At 37.8% G+C, this 13,455-nt stretch overlaps 1 protein-coding gene across 2 annotated transcripts in view; it reads right to left on the reverse strand.

Annotated features, from left to right (window-relative positions):
* Window positions 1–311: 311 nt before the first annotated feature.
* GDA (guanine deaminase) overlaps window positions 312–13,455 on the reverse strand; it is an 83,264-nt gene continuing 70,120 nt past the window's right edge. For both annotated transcript variants that reach the window (XM_046664814.1, XM_046664815.1), the window contains exons 11-14: window positions 7,065–7,211; window positions 3,580–3,710; window positions 2,390–2,417; window positions 312–1,522 (exon numbers count right to left, since the gene is read on the reverse strand). In XM_046664814.1, the coding sequence (XP_046520770.1) occupies window positions 1,452–1,522; window positions 2,390–2,417; window positions 3,580–3,710; window positions 7,065–7,211 (377 nt within the window). In that variant the 3' untranslated portion in view covers window positions 312–1,451. The remainder of the gene's footprint in view (window positions 1,523–2,389; window positions 2,418–3,579; window positions 3,711–7,064; window positions 7,212–13,455) is intronic.

Genomic DNA, 13,455 nt, shown 5'->3' on the forward strand with positions numbered 1-13,455 from the left:
TTTAATGTTCCTAGATGTCTAGTACAGATTAAGTCCTATTAACATAAAGTGGGACATCTATATATTTTTCATTATCCTAAAATTCTAATGTCCTGAAAATTATTAGGAATTAGAAAGATAATAGGATAAAATTGAAAAATAGAGTACTCACAATATGTAGGGTTTAAAGATTTTTTTTAAAGATTCTTTTTTATTTTTCCTTTTTCTCCCCAAAGTCCCCCAGTACATAGTTGTGTAGTTTTAGATGTGGTCCTTCTAGTTGTGGCATGTGGGACGCCACCTCAGCATGGCCTGATGAGCGGTGCCATGTCCGCACCCAGGATCTGAACCAGCAAAACCCTGGGCCGAGGAAGTGGAGCGAGCAAACTTAACCACTCGCCACAGGGCCGGCCCCAGGGTTTAAAGATTTTTAACATTTCTTTAAGAGGATTTGTCCTTCATTTTAAAGTTCTAAGAGATTGATATCTGAGTATGAAATTTCCAGCAACTATGGCGTAGTTCTCGGGGAGAATAGGTCATTGCAATGAGACCCTTGCTTTTGGTATTGGCAGCTTTTGGATGCTCAGCACTTGCCCCAATTTATGAAGGCTCCAGTCTACACAGCAGTAGATTATGGAATTTGTTTCTCTTCTAATAAAATTGAAGCAATAACAGCATCACACAATTATACATTAAGGTGACTTTAAAGTACACAGAAATATAACTATTTATGCCATGTAGTTATGAGAATAATATTCCTAAGAAACTTTAAATCTTGAATACTCAACTTCTGTCAAACACTTTGAAGCACAGAACTATATTAAGAAAGCACGTGGCATTCAATTTCTGACATTTCATCCCCGAAGAAGGCAAAGCACAACAATAACACATCTCTGAAATGCAAATTCCATTAAATGCAAATTTCCAGAAGACAAGGTCAATCGGGAAACACGTTTTAAAATTCAACAATTTCTCTTTTTAAATTAGTATGCTCAGTATATAATTTTCAAACATAATCTGAAGTGATTTTCCAGTGTTTGTTCATAGTCTAATGTTTTCTCCTTCATTAAAATATATTCACTGGTTCATTTTCTGTTTTCTGATTTTCATGTTTATTGGCTTAAAATATCTAACTTTATAGAAATATCTTTCCTCTCCACATTTCCACATATGAAGTCAATCTTACTTAAATCTCATAATAAGGATATCATCAGGAATAACATTCCCTTATGTTTGAGCTTAAAGTAAATCTGAAGAGCTCAAAAGAGAGAAATTTTGAACCCTCCCAAGCACAGAGTTGAGAATTAGCACAACTTCCTTCAAACGATTTGTCAAGTCAATACTGTAACTGGATACAGGAAGAGAGAGTCAGCCCAAGAACAAGGTACTATTCGTTGACTTTCTAACTCCGCCTGGGCACAAACAGACGCAGAACGACGTTGTCCCAGGAGAACTGGTAGACGCTGAGGGTCTCACACTGAGCTTGAAAAGGGAACCACCTGCTTTCCGCCCACATAAACCTCCTCAATATTTCGGTCATCTCCTGAAAAAGGAAATCAAGGAATCATTTATAAAGTGCTTTTGTGTCAATATGTATTTTATTTGCCACTGGGAGCGATTTAAAAACAAAAACTACTTCTAAGAGAGAAAATACAAAAAGCTCTCTCTTCTCTTTCAGATTGCTTATAATCTAGACAGGGAGAAATGAGCAACAGACGATGTTCCACCTAATCTGAGGATTAGGGTCGGAATTCTGCACCTAAGGCAGAAATCACATAAAGGTGAACGGACCCCCTGTTGCTGTCCTTCCAGCCGACGTGCACGGTTTGCATTTCCAGCCCCCATAGTAAAGGAAATACTTATCTTTAGACCTAGAATCACACTCAGCATGGTGAGATGAAGGGCCTGCTAGAACTGAGCTCAAGAAATACCAGGTGTCTCTCCCATCTCAAGTTCACTTAGGACTCGGAGTTCACTCAACTGCAGTGAGAGGCAAGGTAGAACCTTCCGGACTATTTATTTCTCTCTCTCAGTGAACTGAATTGAATGTACGTTAAAAAATGTGTGTGGTGAGACTCCCCCACATACTTATCACAAATACAACGTGGTAGGGCAGAGTGGAAGGTACAGAATGAGAGAAAGAGGAAAGGACACAATGACGTCTTTCTTTTGGTCTACCGTTCCTCAGTTTAGGATTTACGTTGTAGAGGAGCATGCGCATTTCAAATAGTGCCTTTATTGTGCCATAAACGGGCTTGATGCCGGGGAATGTTAAAAAAAAAAAAAAAAAAGAATCAAAGCAAACGATCACACATAGGGTTTAACATATGGTACAATAAATACAGAGAACCATACCCAAGAAAGAGATAAAGAAAGATTTTATTTAGCATTGACACGTGTGTCTACCCACCTAGATAGAGGAACTTCTGGATAACGGCCTAAAATGCAAAATAAAGGTCACAATAAGAAAGAATATTTTGTGCATTTAGAAAAGTAAATTCACAGCCAATAGTGGTTGGCAAAGCCCAGAAATATAAATTTACTTCTCAATGGCAAAATTTACTTCTATTTATGAAAAAGAAATGGTCTTTTGCTTAAAAAAAAGAAACTACTGGCTATTAACAAATGTTTATCCATTACCTGAAAGTTCTTGGTATATAACCTTGAATTCTTCAGAGGAAAAGTGTTACATAAATTAAAGAAACTGATTTAATAAAATAATTCAAATCTTTCAAAATATTTATATTTCTTATAAGAAAAATGACTGGATGAATGGGACACAGCCCTATTCCCACAAATTTATGTTAAAGAAGGAGTAAAATAAATAACATGAAAATAACAAATGGTACCAAGTTCAAATAATCCAGCATCTTTCTTCTAAAGACCTTAATATGTTATATTTAGTATCACATTATCTCATAAGTGGATCGATCTATAAATGGTAATAGTTTTTTAAGAAAAATTCAATATCTTATAAAGAATTGTTATTAAAGTAAGAAGCACCAGTTTATTTTATACAGAAAACATTCTATAATAAGAGAAACAAAGGAATAAATCTCATTTTCTTATAATTAAGAAAATCAATGTAGCATTATGGTCAAGAGCTCCACTCTGGAAGTCAGAAAGTCCTGGACTGGAATCCAGACTCTGTCTGCTAATTACTAATTACTAGCCATGAGTCCTTAGGTAGATCATTTAATCTCCCTGAAGCCTCACTGCCCCGTAAGTTACATAGCAATATTAACAGCACCTACCTCTCGTAAGAGTTCTGATGATTAAACAAAAATGATGCATGAAAGTACTTAATTCCAGGCCACCTAGCACATAGTAAGTATGTTCAATAAGTGCTAACTATATTATGGCTTCTTTTAGCTAAATACATTCAAACATACAAATATAATCAAAATACAAATACTTTGTTAATACCATTATTGTTAACATTGTTGCATGGGATTGTAATAATTTAAAAGGATCTAGCTTCCCTTTTAAAGATTCTCCTGCATTCCATTAAAACGTTTCAGCCTTTATTTTTTTTCTACAGGGAAGCTATGATGACCACTTCATGAAATAAATGCCTTTGATTACCTTTCTTTTACTTACCTCAGAAATATCACCAACAAAATCCCCACAAAACAGGTCAATGGGGGAGTCAGATGCTTTGGGGTTGATCAAGAGGGCATCAAATTCCTTGCCCACCTCAAAGTTTCCAATCTCTTTATCCAGCCCCAGGGCTGCAGGGTGGAATAAATTAATCAACAGTCAGTATTTCAAGCCATCAGACTGTGCAAATGTCCCAGTTTGCAAGCATGGAATCTGCAACATGTTACTACAAAAAAATTAGTATCTCAATAGTGAAGCAGAAAAGCTCTCTCAATGCAATAGGTCACAAGACTTGGACTTACAGAAGGCAGAGCACACAGGGAAAGCAAAATGTGAGAATGAGAACAGTTCCCTTCATCACCAGGATCCTGATTCTGAGGGTGCCTCTATTTCAGCTCTATCAGTCCAGCTACTCCAAGATTTTCATTCATCTCTCTAAGAAACACGACGACTGACATAATATCTTTCTTCTTTTTCCCTCCTAAGCACCCCCCACAACATCCCAACTCCTTTTCCTTACCTTTTTGTTCTTTTTGTTCTATGAACTAGCTGACAAGATCTATTTTCTTGGCAGTGAAATGAACCACGAATAAATAAAAAATTATTATCCTTTTGCATATTTGCCAATGCAGGCATATCCATCAGAAGTTCCTTAGTTTAAATCTTTTGAACAGAAAAAATTAACTTCTGAAAGTAAATAATCCTTTTAGCTCAAGAGTCCGAATGCTTTTGAAAGCGGACCAATTTCTTTGTAACCTCATAGATTTTCTGGTTGCCGGAGAAGAATGATTTTCTAAAATAGGGCATAGGTCAATAATGACTGCTGGCTCGATCCACCTCATAGCTAGAATTCATGTTCCATGAACATTAGATGCTGAGGAAGAACATCTCTCATTTTTATGACTTAGTTTCAGAAGATGGGGAAGTTGGCTTCCCTAGTCAGTAAAGATGCTGAATTCAAAGCTTCTTAAAACCTGTAATCCGAGTCACTGAGGGGACACTGAGGTACCAAATGGAAGCATGCATTAAAGGAAGGTCAACTGGAATGCAACATTATTTATTTGAATTTTTACATGTGTTTGCGGTAGTCTGTCACGGTCAGGCTATAGCCCGATGTGAAAATATTGGATCATATATCCCTGTTAGACAATATCTGGTACATTATATTTCTACATATGAACATACAGAAGTCTTTTGGCAATTCTCTAAGCACTGACATAGAAATCCCACTTGTTCTTAAAAGGCTATTTAAAGGGCAATTCTTTTATGCTCAGAAAAGAAAAAGGCTAAAGAATTCTTAGAGCAAGACAGGAGCGCAAAAATAATTAGAAATGTTAAAAGCAGTTAGGTGAGTTCTATTAATTGCATGGGGAAGGACTAAATGCAATAGAAAATCACTGGAAATTCTCTCCTCCTTCACCAATTACACTTTACTTCTTTAGCCCCTGACAAAGAACATGACAAATATGAGTTTTTAATGACTGTATTCAACATAAAATTGTTGTGTGCTTAATAGGCCAGAAAACCAGGTTCATTCACCAGTCTTTGAATGATATACATAAACCGGGCTATTTTTTAAAACCTGGAGAGTTCAGGCATGAATGAAACAGAAAAGACACAATTGCTTTCAGTGAATTTGTAAATTGATCTCAGTTCAGATTATTGCAAGGAGGCCTAGCTGAGCTGCTAAGTGACTCAAATGCAGTTCAGGAAATGTAGCGTTGCTGCCTTTGGAGCAAAGGCCTCCGGGAAGGTGATTTACACACATCTTGCTCTTGAGAGCAATGGAAAGGCCGTGGCAAGCTGGGAAGATGCCCCACTTTATACAGAAAGCCACTCATCTCATTTCACTCAGACTCTCGTAGAGACACAAGCTAAGGAGAAGAAATCCCATAACAGTAAACCCAGCAGCCCAGAAAATAGATTAGAAAGCCATTACAGCAAAGTAGAAATGATTTGGTAAGCAACCCATGCCGGCTTGATCAGACACAGGATCCTGATGAAGCAACTCACAGAGAGCCTAAAATAAAAAAAGCATTATTTAAATAGAACTCGTTTGCACCATGGAAATAAGATGGCAGGTCAACGACTCCAACTTAGACACACAAGTACACTGGGGTTGGGGTGGGGAACGTGACACTCATCAAAAGAATGGGTGATTTACAACTTGTAACTTCAGAAAATGAAATCTTAAGACTTAGGGAAACTGAAAGAGCATGACCTCTACTTGTTTTCCCTGAAATATTCTTTATGGCATTCATCATAGCCCAGAATATTCTGAGAAGAGCCAGCAAGTTTCTCTTCCCAGGATACTCTTGGCCTGCATCACCTTCTGTTTCTGAGACCCAGGGTATCTATCATAAATCTCTATCTCTATGTTTTATTGCTCACTAGCTATCTAAGTTTGCATGCTGTGTTCACTATCATCCATCCAGATTATGGTATAATACTAAAGTGACTGAAAGCAATACAATTACCATTTTCTATTTTTTACATAAAAATACAGTGACGTGAGAACTGGAAAAAGCTGATGAACAATGTTTTCATATCAACCAACTATATTTTTATATCTTTCTCCTTTTAATGAGGCTTGGGTAATTAGCATACTTAATTATGTAAACAAAATTCATAGTCTAATCTGAGATTTATACAGGAAGGTATCACAGGGGAAGGATAAGAGCCTGCATTCTGGCATTAGATTTTCTGGATTCAAATCATGGCACTATATAGCTTGACAGTTGTGTAAGCCTTGTTGAGGTACCTTGTTGGTAAAATGGAGTTAATAACAGTGGTTGTAAGGATTAAATAACAATATACTTAAAGCATGTTGCATAGTGCCTATCACATGGTAAGACCTCAGTAAGTCTTGGCTATTATTTTTACTACTATTATTATTATCACTCAGGCCAATAGAGAGCATGTCATTTGACTCAATGGAAAAACTGATTATTTTAAAGAACACACATGCACGTGGTCAATGGAAATATCCACTAAAACAATAATATATGGGGCTGGTCCGGTGGTGCAGCAGTTAAGTTCGCACGTTCTGCTTCGGCAGCCTGGGGTTCGCCGGTTCGGATCCCCGGTGCGGACATGGCACCGCTTGGCAAGCCATGCTGTGGTAAGCATCCCACGTATAAAGTAGGGAAAGATGGGCACAGATGTTAGCTCAGGGCCAGTCTTCCTCAGCAAAAAGAGGAGGATTGGCAGTGGATGTTAACTTAGGGCTAATCTTCCTCAAAAAAAAAAATTAAAATGATAATTGTGTATGTATTATCTTTTCTGCCAAAGACAGGGAACTTGCCGAAAGAATGATGCGTCCACCACATGCTTGAGCATGTACTTTACATGAGAAGTTTGGGGTATGCTATGTCATGGATATTGGGTGCCTGATGATGCCATAACATGTGCCTTCATACGGTATCCAAGGACTCAGATTGGCATGGTTGTAACACTGTTCGAGAGAGAAATAAAATGGTCATTACCTTGGCTGCCTCCAAGAGTAGCAAGTCTGAAAACCTCCTTGAGGGTGAGGCTTTTTGCATTTACGTTGCTGATTAAAAGGATATTGGAAACCATCACTGCTCTTCTGATTGCATCAAGCATGGAAGATGAATAACCCCCAGCCACATCTACGGTAGATAAAACAAAGCCAAAAGAGGAACCTTACGAGAGAAATGGAATATTAGGTAGACAAGGTTGGGTTTTTCGTTTGTTTTCAGTGACAGATGTTCAGTCCTTAATATATTTTTTTAAAGAAGATCTTATTTATATACACAGAATAGATAACAGACTAACATTTAAAGGAATTTAAAACTTAAAATCAATTTAAGTTAGTATCAGTTAGTATCAAATGTACACCTGTATTAATTTCCTAAGGCTGCTGCAGCAAATTACCACATATTTGGGGATTTAAAACAGCAGAAATTTATTCTTCCACAGTTTTGGAGGGCAGAAGTCTTACATCAAAGTGTTGGCAAGGCCGCTAATCCCTGCAAAGGCCCTGGGGAAGAATCTTTCCTTGCTTCTTCCAGCTTCTAGTGGCTCCTGGTGTGCCTTGGCTTGTGGCTGCATAGCTCCAATATCTGCGTCCATTGTCAAATGACCTTCTTCCCTATGTGTCTTTATGAGTTTCTCATTTTTTGTCTCTTATAAGGACATTCATCATCAGATTTAGGGCTCACCCTAATTCAGAATGATTTTGTCTTGAGATCCTTACCTTAATTACATCTGCAAAGATCTTTATTTCAAATAAGGTCCCATTTAAAACTTCCAGGTAGACATCTTTTTGGGCGGGGGCGAGGAGAGGGCACAGTTCAACCCAATACAAAGCCTGGATGGTTCACAAAGTTAAGAGAAGAAACTTACCTCTGAATATTCCCTAAACTCTCACAGAAATTGGTCAAATATGCCTTCATAGTTATAAAGATAATTTAGATAACATAACATGAGACTTAAAAGAAATTCACAGTTCTATGCTCTAAAAACTTGTCCTAAATCTATTCTAATTCAGATGAGAACTTTGGGAATTAAAAAGCCACTTCTTTATGATAATTTTCAGGAAAAGCTTTTAGAGTGAATTTATGTATTCTGGAAAACTAGTGTAATAAATGAGCAATGCTGATGTAGACAACTTTATATGTTGCTTGGCATAATTAGATGAGGATTAAGATTTTCAGTGACTTAAATAAAGTCCCTAATCATAATTATATTGGAATACTACCTTTGGCAAGAACACATGTGGGAGTTATTAAATGAGTTTGTATAAATAAATGTCAAGTGAGTTAGCATGTTTTATTAGAGGAAAAGTACATCTATAGCTTAAAATACACTTTGTTGTTTGTTATTCCTTCTGTCATTTCAAGATAGACATATATAATTCTTAGTGCCTATATATATTGCCAAGTTTAAAAGTAATAACCTATTAAGTACTAATTCTAGATTGCAGTTCGATTTTATGTTCAACCGTCTGCCATGTCCTTAGATAAACTTGTATGGAATTTTTTTAGAAAATACTTTTCTTTAGCCAGAATAGTATTGCCAAAGGATCATCCACTTCCTTGACAAGTTTTAATTACATCTACTTAAGCTATTAGTCCATTTTAGTAACCATCCATTCAACCTTCATTTTACCATGGCATCAAACTAAGATCAAAATAAATAAGATTTGGGAATAATGCACATTAGCTTTGAAATACTTTGTCTACTGATTCTTTCTTTATTGCTAGAAAAAAGAAAATGTTAAATGTAAAGGCAGAATAAAAATGCTATCACTGTGTAATATGGAAACATGTAAAGATGGAATATATATTTCAAAATATGTGTATAAAGACTGGAAGGAAACATGGAGAAAACAAGAGCAAAGCCATTAGGATGATGTGAATATGGACAATTTAAAAGCCTGCAGTTATAAAAGCGGGTACAGAAAGTAGTCTTTTCCTCAATATCTAATCAAAACTGTCCTTACAGAAAGGATAAAGATAGGTTAGGGGAAACATTATGCAATTTATTGAGAAAATCTCGAGAGCTGTCTTTTTATGTTGCTGACTTATAGGATGATTTAATGATCCTATATTCTCCTGGTTGTTATGTTAATGAAGTAACTTCCAATAAAGGAACAAGACCTGTGGGTCAAAGAATGAACTGTGGAGCACACAAACCATGGTATTTAATGAGCACCATTTGTGTAAGAGTCAAGCTTTTCCTCCATGGATTTCTATTGCAAGAGGAACTTCCAGATCCCCCCCTGCCTGGTGAACTCAGGGCCTTCCTCCTCCCTCTGCAACACATTTAATGCAGGTGGAATCCTTACTTTGTCATATAGCAAGAGGCAGTGTGATGGGGTGGAAAGAGAAATAATGAGCCTTCACTTTTTACTGACCTGGTTTTAACCTGAGATCTGGAACTTCTTTGCTTTGTTGACCTTTGGTCATTTACTTAGTACCTGTGAACCTCAATTTTCTCAGAAAATAGAAATAACATCACCTGTCTTAACAGTTGCTGATAAAATCCAATTAAATAACACAAGTGCCGGGGAATGAGGACCAAAGGGTGGAACTTGCATAAGGGAATGGTAAAGGGAGGAAAGTGGATGCATTTTCTCAGAAAATCTATTCCCAACCCCTGCCACTCTACCATCTTGATAAAGAATGGTACCATCACTTGCTTGCCACAGTCAATCAAAGGACTCTATTATTTACAAGAAGACTCTGAAGAAACCACACAAGAGAAAAAACTTGAGCCAGAGGCAATGGAAAGATAAAAGGAAATGATTTTACATATGTGTGTCCATTTCTTATGCATTCTTTCATCTATCGACAACCATTTACTGAGCATCTTCTATGTGCTTGATTTATTTAAGCACTCATAAATAAAACTTATGAGCTCCACGTGAGCTAAATATCTAGTGGAGGAGAAAGAAACAAATATTAACTATAAATTGTGTTCAGTTCGTATAGAGAAAATGGAGGTGGAAAGGCCATTTGGACAGGATGTCCAGAGAAGATTTCTTTAAGGCGATGACATTTAAACTAAGACAGGAATGAGAATTCAGCCATGTAAGGAGAGGCATAAAGGGCACTCCAGGCAGAGCAACAGAATACACAAAGATCTTTTGGAAGATCGGAATGTGATTCATAGAGGAGATTAAAAGACGGCCAGCGTAGGGAGAAGAGAGTAGTGTGAGACGAGGCTGGGAGGTAGACGGGTATCAAACCGTGCAGAGCTTTGAGGGCCTTGTAATGACCTCTGCATATTCAAAATCCCACCGAAGGGTGGTAGGCGGGAAAGGTTGAAACGGTCAGATCTTCACTGTGATTCTTCTGAAAAGAGAAGACTGTGGATTGGAAGAGTCCAAGATGGATATGAGCCTGATTAGAAAGCTAGTGCAGGAGTTCAGGCAAGACAATGATGGCAGCTTGGATCAAGTGGTGGTGGTTGATATGGGAAAAGAGGATGGATTCAAGATATATTCAGGATTCATGAGGTTGGACATTGTACTGGCTTAGACATGGGGGAGAAGGTGAGGGAAAAGAAGGTCCCAAAGACAAGGATCGCATTTCAACTTTGAGAAACTGAAAACCGTGGAAAGCAGAGCCATTTAAGAGAATGAGGCTTAAATGTGTTTTGGGATATAAGCAAGTTTGGGGGTTCTATGAGGAGGGGTCAAAAAGGAAGGAGAAAGAAAGCAATTGAAAATGAAGGTTTGGAATTCAAAGGAAGAGTCTGGGCTGGATACAAAAACCTGTGAGTCATCTGCAGATGTGTAATCATGTGAAGCCAAGGTTGTGGATGATGTCTCCTAAGAAGAAAGTGGAAAGTGAAAAGAGGAGAGAGGCTAGGACTGAGCCTGAACAAAGCTTTTGAATGTCCAGGGAAAGGAGAAAGGACCCCAGAGAAGAGAAAGAAGGGCTGACAATACAGGCAGAAGGAAATCTAGAACAGTGTTGTTTCGCTGTATCCAAGAAAAGATTGTGTGGACAAAGGAAAGAGTGGTCAATTATGGCAAATACTACTCATAAGTGCAGTGCGTTAAGGGCAGAATGGTGGCCTTTGGGGTTGGCGGCAAAAGAGACCACAATGGTAAAAGCCCAGGGGAGAAAGGACAAGGATAGTTACCATGGAGGGTGGGGCGGGAGCCAGACTGAAGGGGTGGAGGAATGGAAAGTGGTGGCAGTGGGGTTCCCACTCTGAAGAAGTTTTGCTGTGAAGTGTAGCAGAGAGATGGGGCAAGAGTCAGAGACGGGTGTCTGACTAAGAGGGAAGTTTCATATCTTTGCTGAAAAGATCAGAAGATACTAGAGAATGTTTCTGTGCTGATAGGAATGATCCAGTGGGGAGGAGATAATGATGATGCAAGAGAGTCAGTGGCCAAAGGATTTGCTGAGATACTGAGAGAGGGAGAGAATACAGAACACACTGCACGGTATTTTGATTTTTGCCTTTGATTGGAGAAGAGAATTTTTGTTTTTTAGCTGTAGCGGGAAAAAGAAAACACACAAGCAGATGCAGGAAGGTGTGTAAATGTGTAAATTTGCTGGGGGGAAGGTGAGGGAAGGGTTTCTGATTGTTTCTATTTTCTAAATGACTTATGAGACAAGGCCATCAGCGGGAAGTGAGGAGACGATGAGTTGGAGTAGAAAGTTTAGAAAGAAATGAGAAAAGGCTGTCTTGGAACATGGGGACGTGTGCCCATTAGAGAAAAGTAATTGTCTATTTGGGTAGTGCTGAGGGCCATTTGGGATTTGAGAGCAAAATTTGAAATGAAACCTCACTAGAGAATTTTTTTCCAGCAACTTCCAGCTGCTCAGCTGTAGACACTGAGAAGGGGAATAGTTGAAATAACCAAGGGTTGGGTTTTTGCAAAGTGAATACAAAGAAAACAAGAAGAACATGAGACATGAGGACATTCCCAAGGGAACGATTATAGTGATGTACTCTGGCATCCCAGATGGGTAAATGAGAAAGAGAATAATGGAATTTGAGGAGGCACGGCATCGCTGGACTGGAGGCTACAAGTTGATCAAAGAGCTGTTGCTTTGGGAGTGATGGAACAAGTAAGTTAGAAGGATAAGAAATTGTCACTAGAACATGGGACACTGGCTCCATGTATGTTGTTTGTTTTAATGAATTCATAGGTCTTGTTGATGTAAACTTGTTCCATATTTTCATCTTTTCCTTCAGATCACTGTTTTTTGGCTATTTGCTATGTCCCTTTTTTCTGAGACAAGAGATTTTATATACTTATAATTTTGCTCCCACTTGCCAAATACATCTTCATCCTCTCTACCTTACACATAAACCACAACTTCTTGGTTTCTAGTAACAAAATCAGAAAACAGAAGAAGTTTTAGTACTTGGAAAGTTCTTTTGCAGAGCATATATTATTTTAAAAATGTATGATAAAATATTGAAGACGTTCAAATGATATAAAGAATATGTAACACCGAAACTCAAAGCCCAATCCTCAGTTTAAAAAATAAATATCCTGTATTCAGGTCAAAGGAACTTCTTCCCAACCAGACGGAAACATCTTCTTGACATGTGTTCTCATTGGTGGTTTTTTTTTTTTAATGTTTATATGTTTGTTGTTAGGACTTTTTTTCGTTTTCTTCATAATTCAAATATTTTGCCACAATATGTTTAGTTAGGATTCAGTCTTGAACGGGGTAAGTCCTTTCAATATGATACACAATTCTTTCTTAAGCTCAGAAAAGCTCTGATTTCAAAGCTCTGATTATTGCTTCTGTTCCATTTGTTCTGGAACCTTGGTCAGGAAAATCCCATGTGTTGGCGCTATGCTTTCTGCCCCTCATGTGGATCCTTCTCAAACACTCACTGTGATCTTTGGTTAACCTTGTTCTCTGCATCTCTGATTTAATTTTCTGCAACAATAATTCTACTTGTCACAGCTTCCCACATGGTTTGTTTGTTGTTTTTTAATTGAGGTATAATTAGGATATCATAAAATGCACGGAACTCAGGTGTCCAGTTTGATGAATGCTAACAATTGTATATAGCCATTTAACTAGCTTTCAAAAAAAGATATTAAATCTTTCCATCACTCTAGAAAGTTCTCTCACACCCCTTTCCAGTCAATTCCCCTCCTCACCCTTTGGCAACCATTTTCTGACTTCTGTCACTGTAAGATACTCTATTGTCCCTGGATTTCATACATGTGGAATCACACAGTGCGTGCTCTTTTGTGTCTGGCTTTTTTCGCTTAACAAAATATTTTTGAGATTTACTCATGTTTTGCAACATCAGTGGTTTGTTCCTTTTTTTTAATGCTGAGTAGTACTCCACTGAATATGCCACAACTTGCTTATCCATCCTCCTTTTGGCAGGTGTTTGGATTGTTTCCACTTTTGGGCTATT

Source organism: Equus quagga, chromosome 6, assembly GCF_021613505.1.
Source record: "Equus quagga isolate Etosha38 chromosome 6, UCLA_HA_Equagga_1.0, whole genome shotgun sequence".
Lineage (NCBI taxonomy): Eukaryota > Metazoa > Chordata > Mammalia > Perissodactyla > Equidae > Equus > Equus quagga.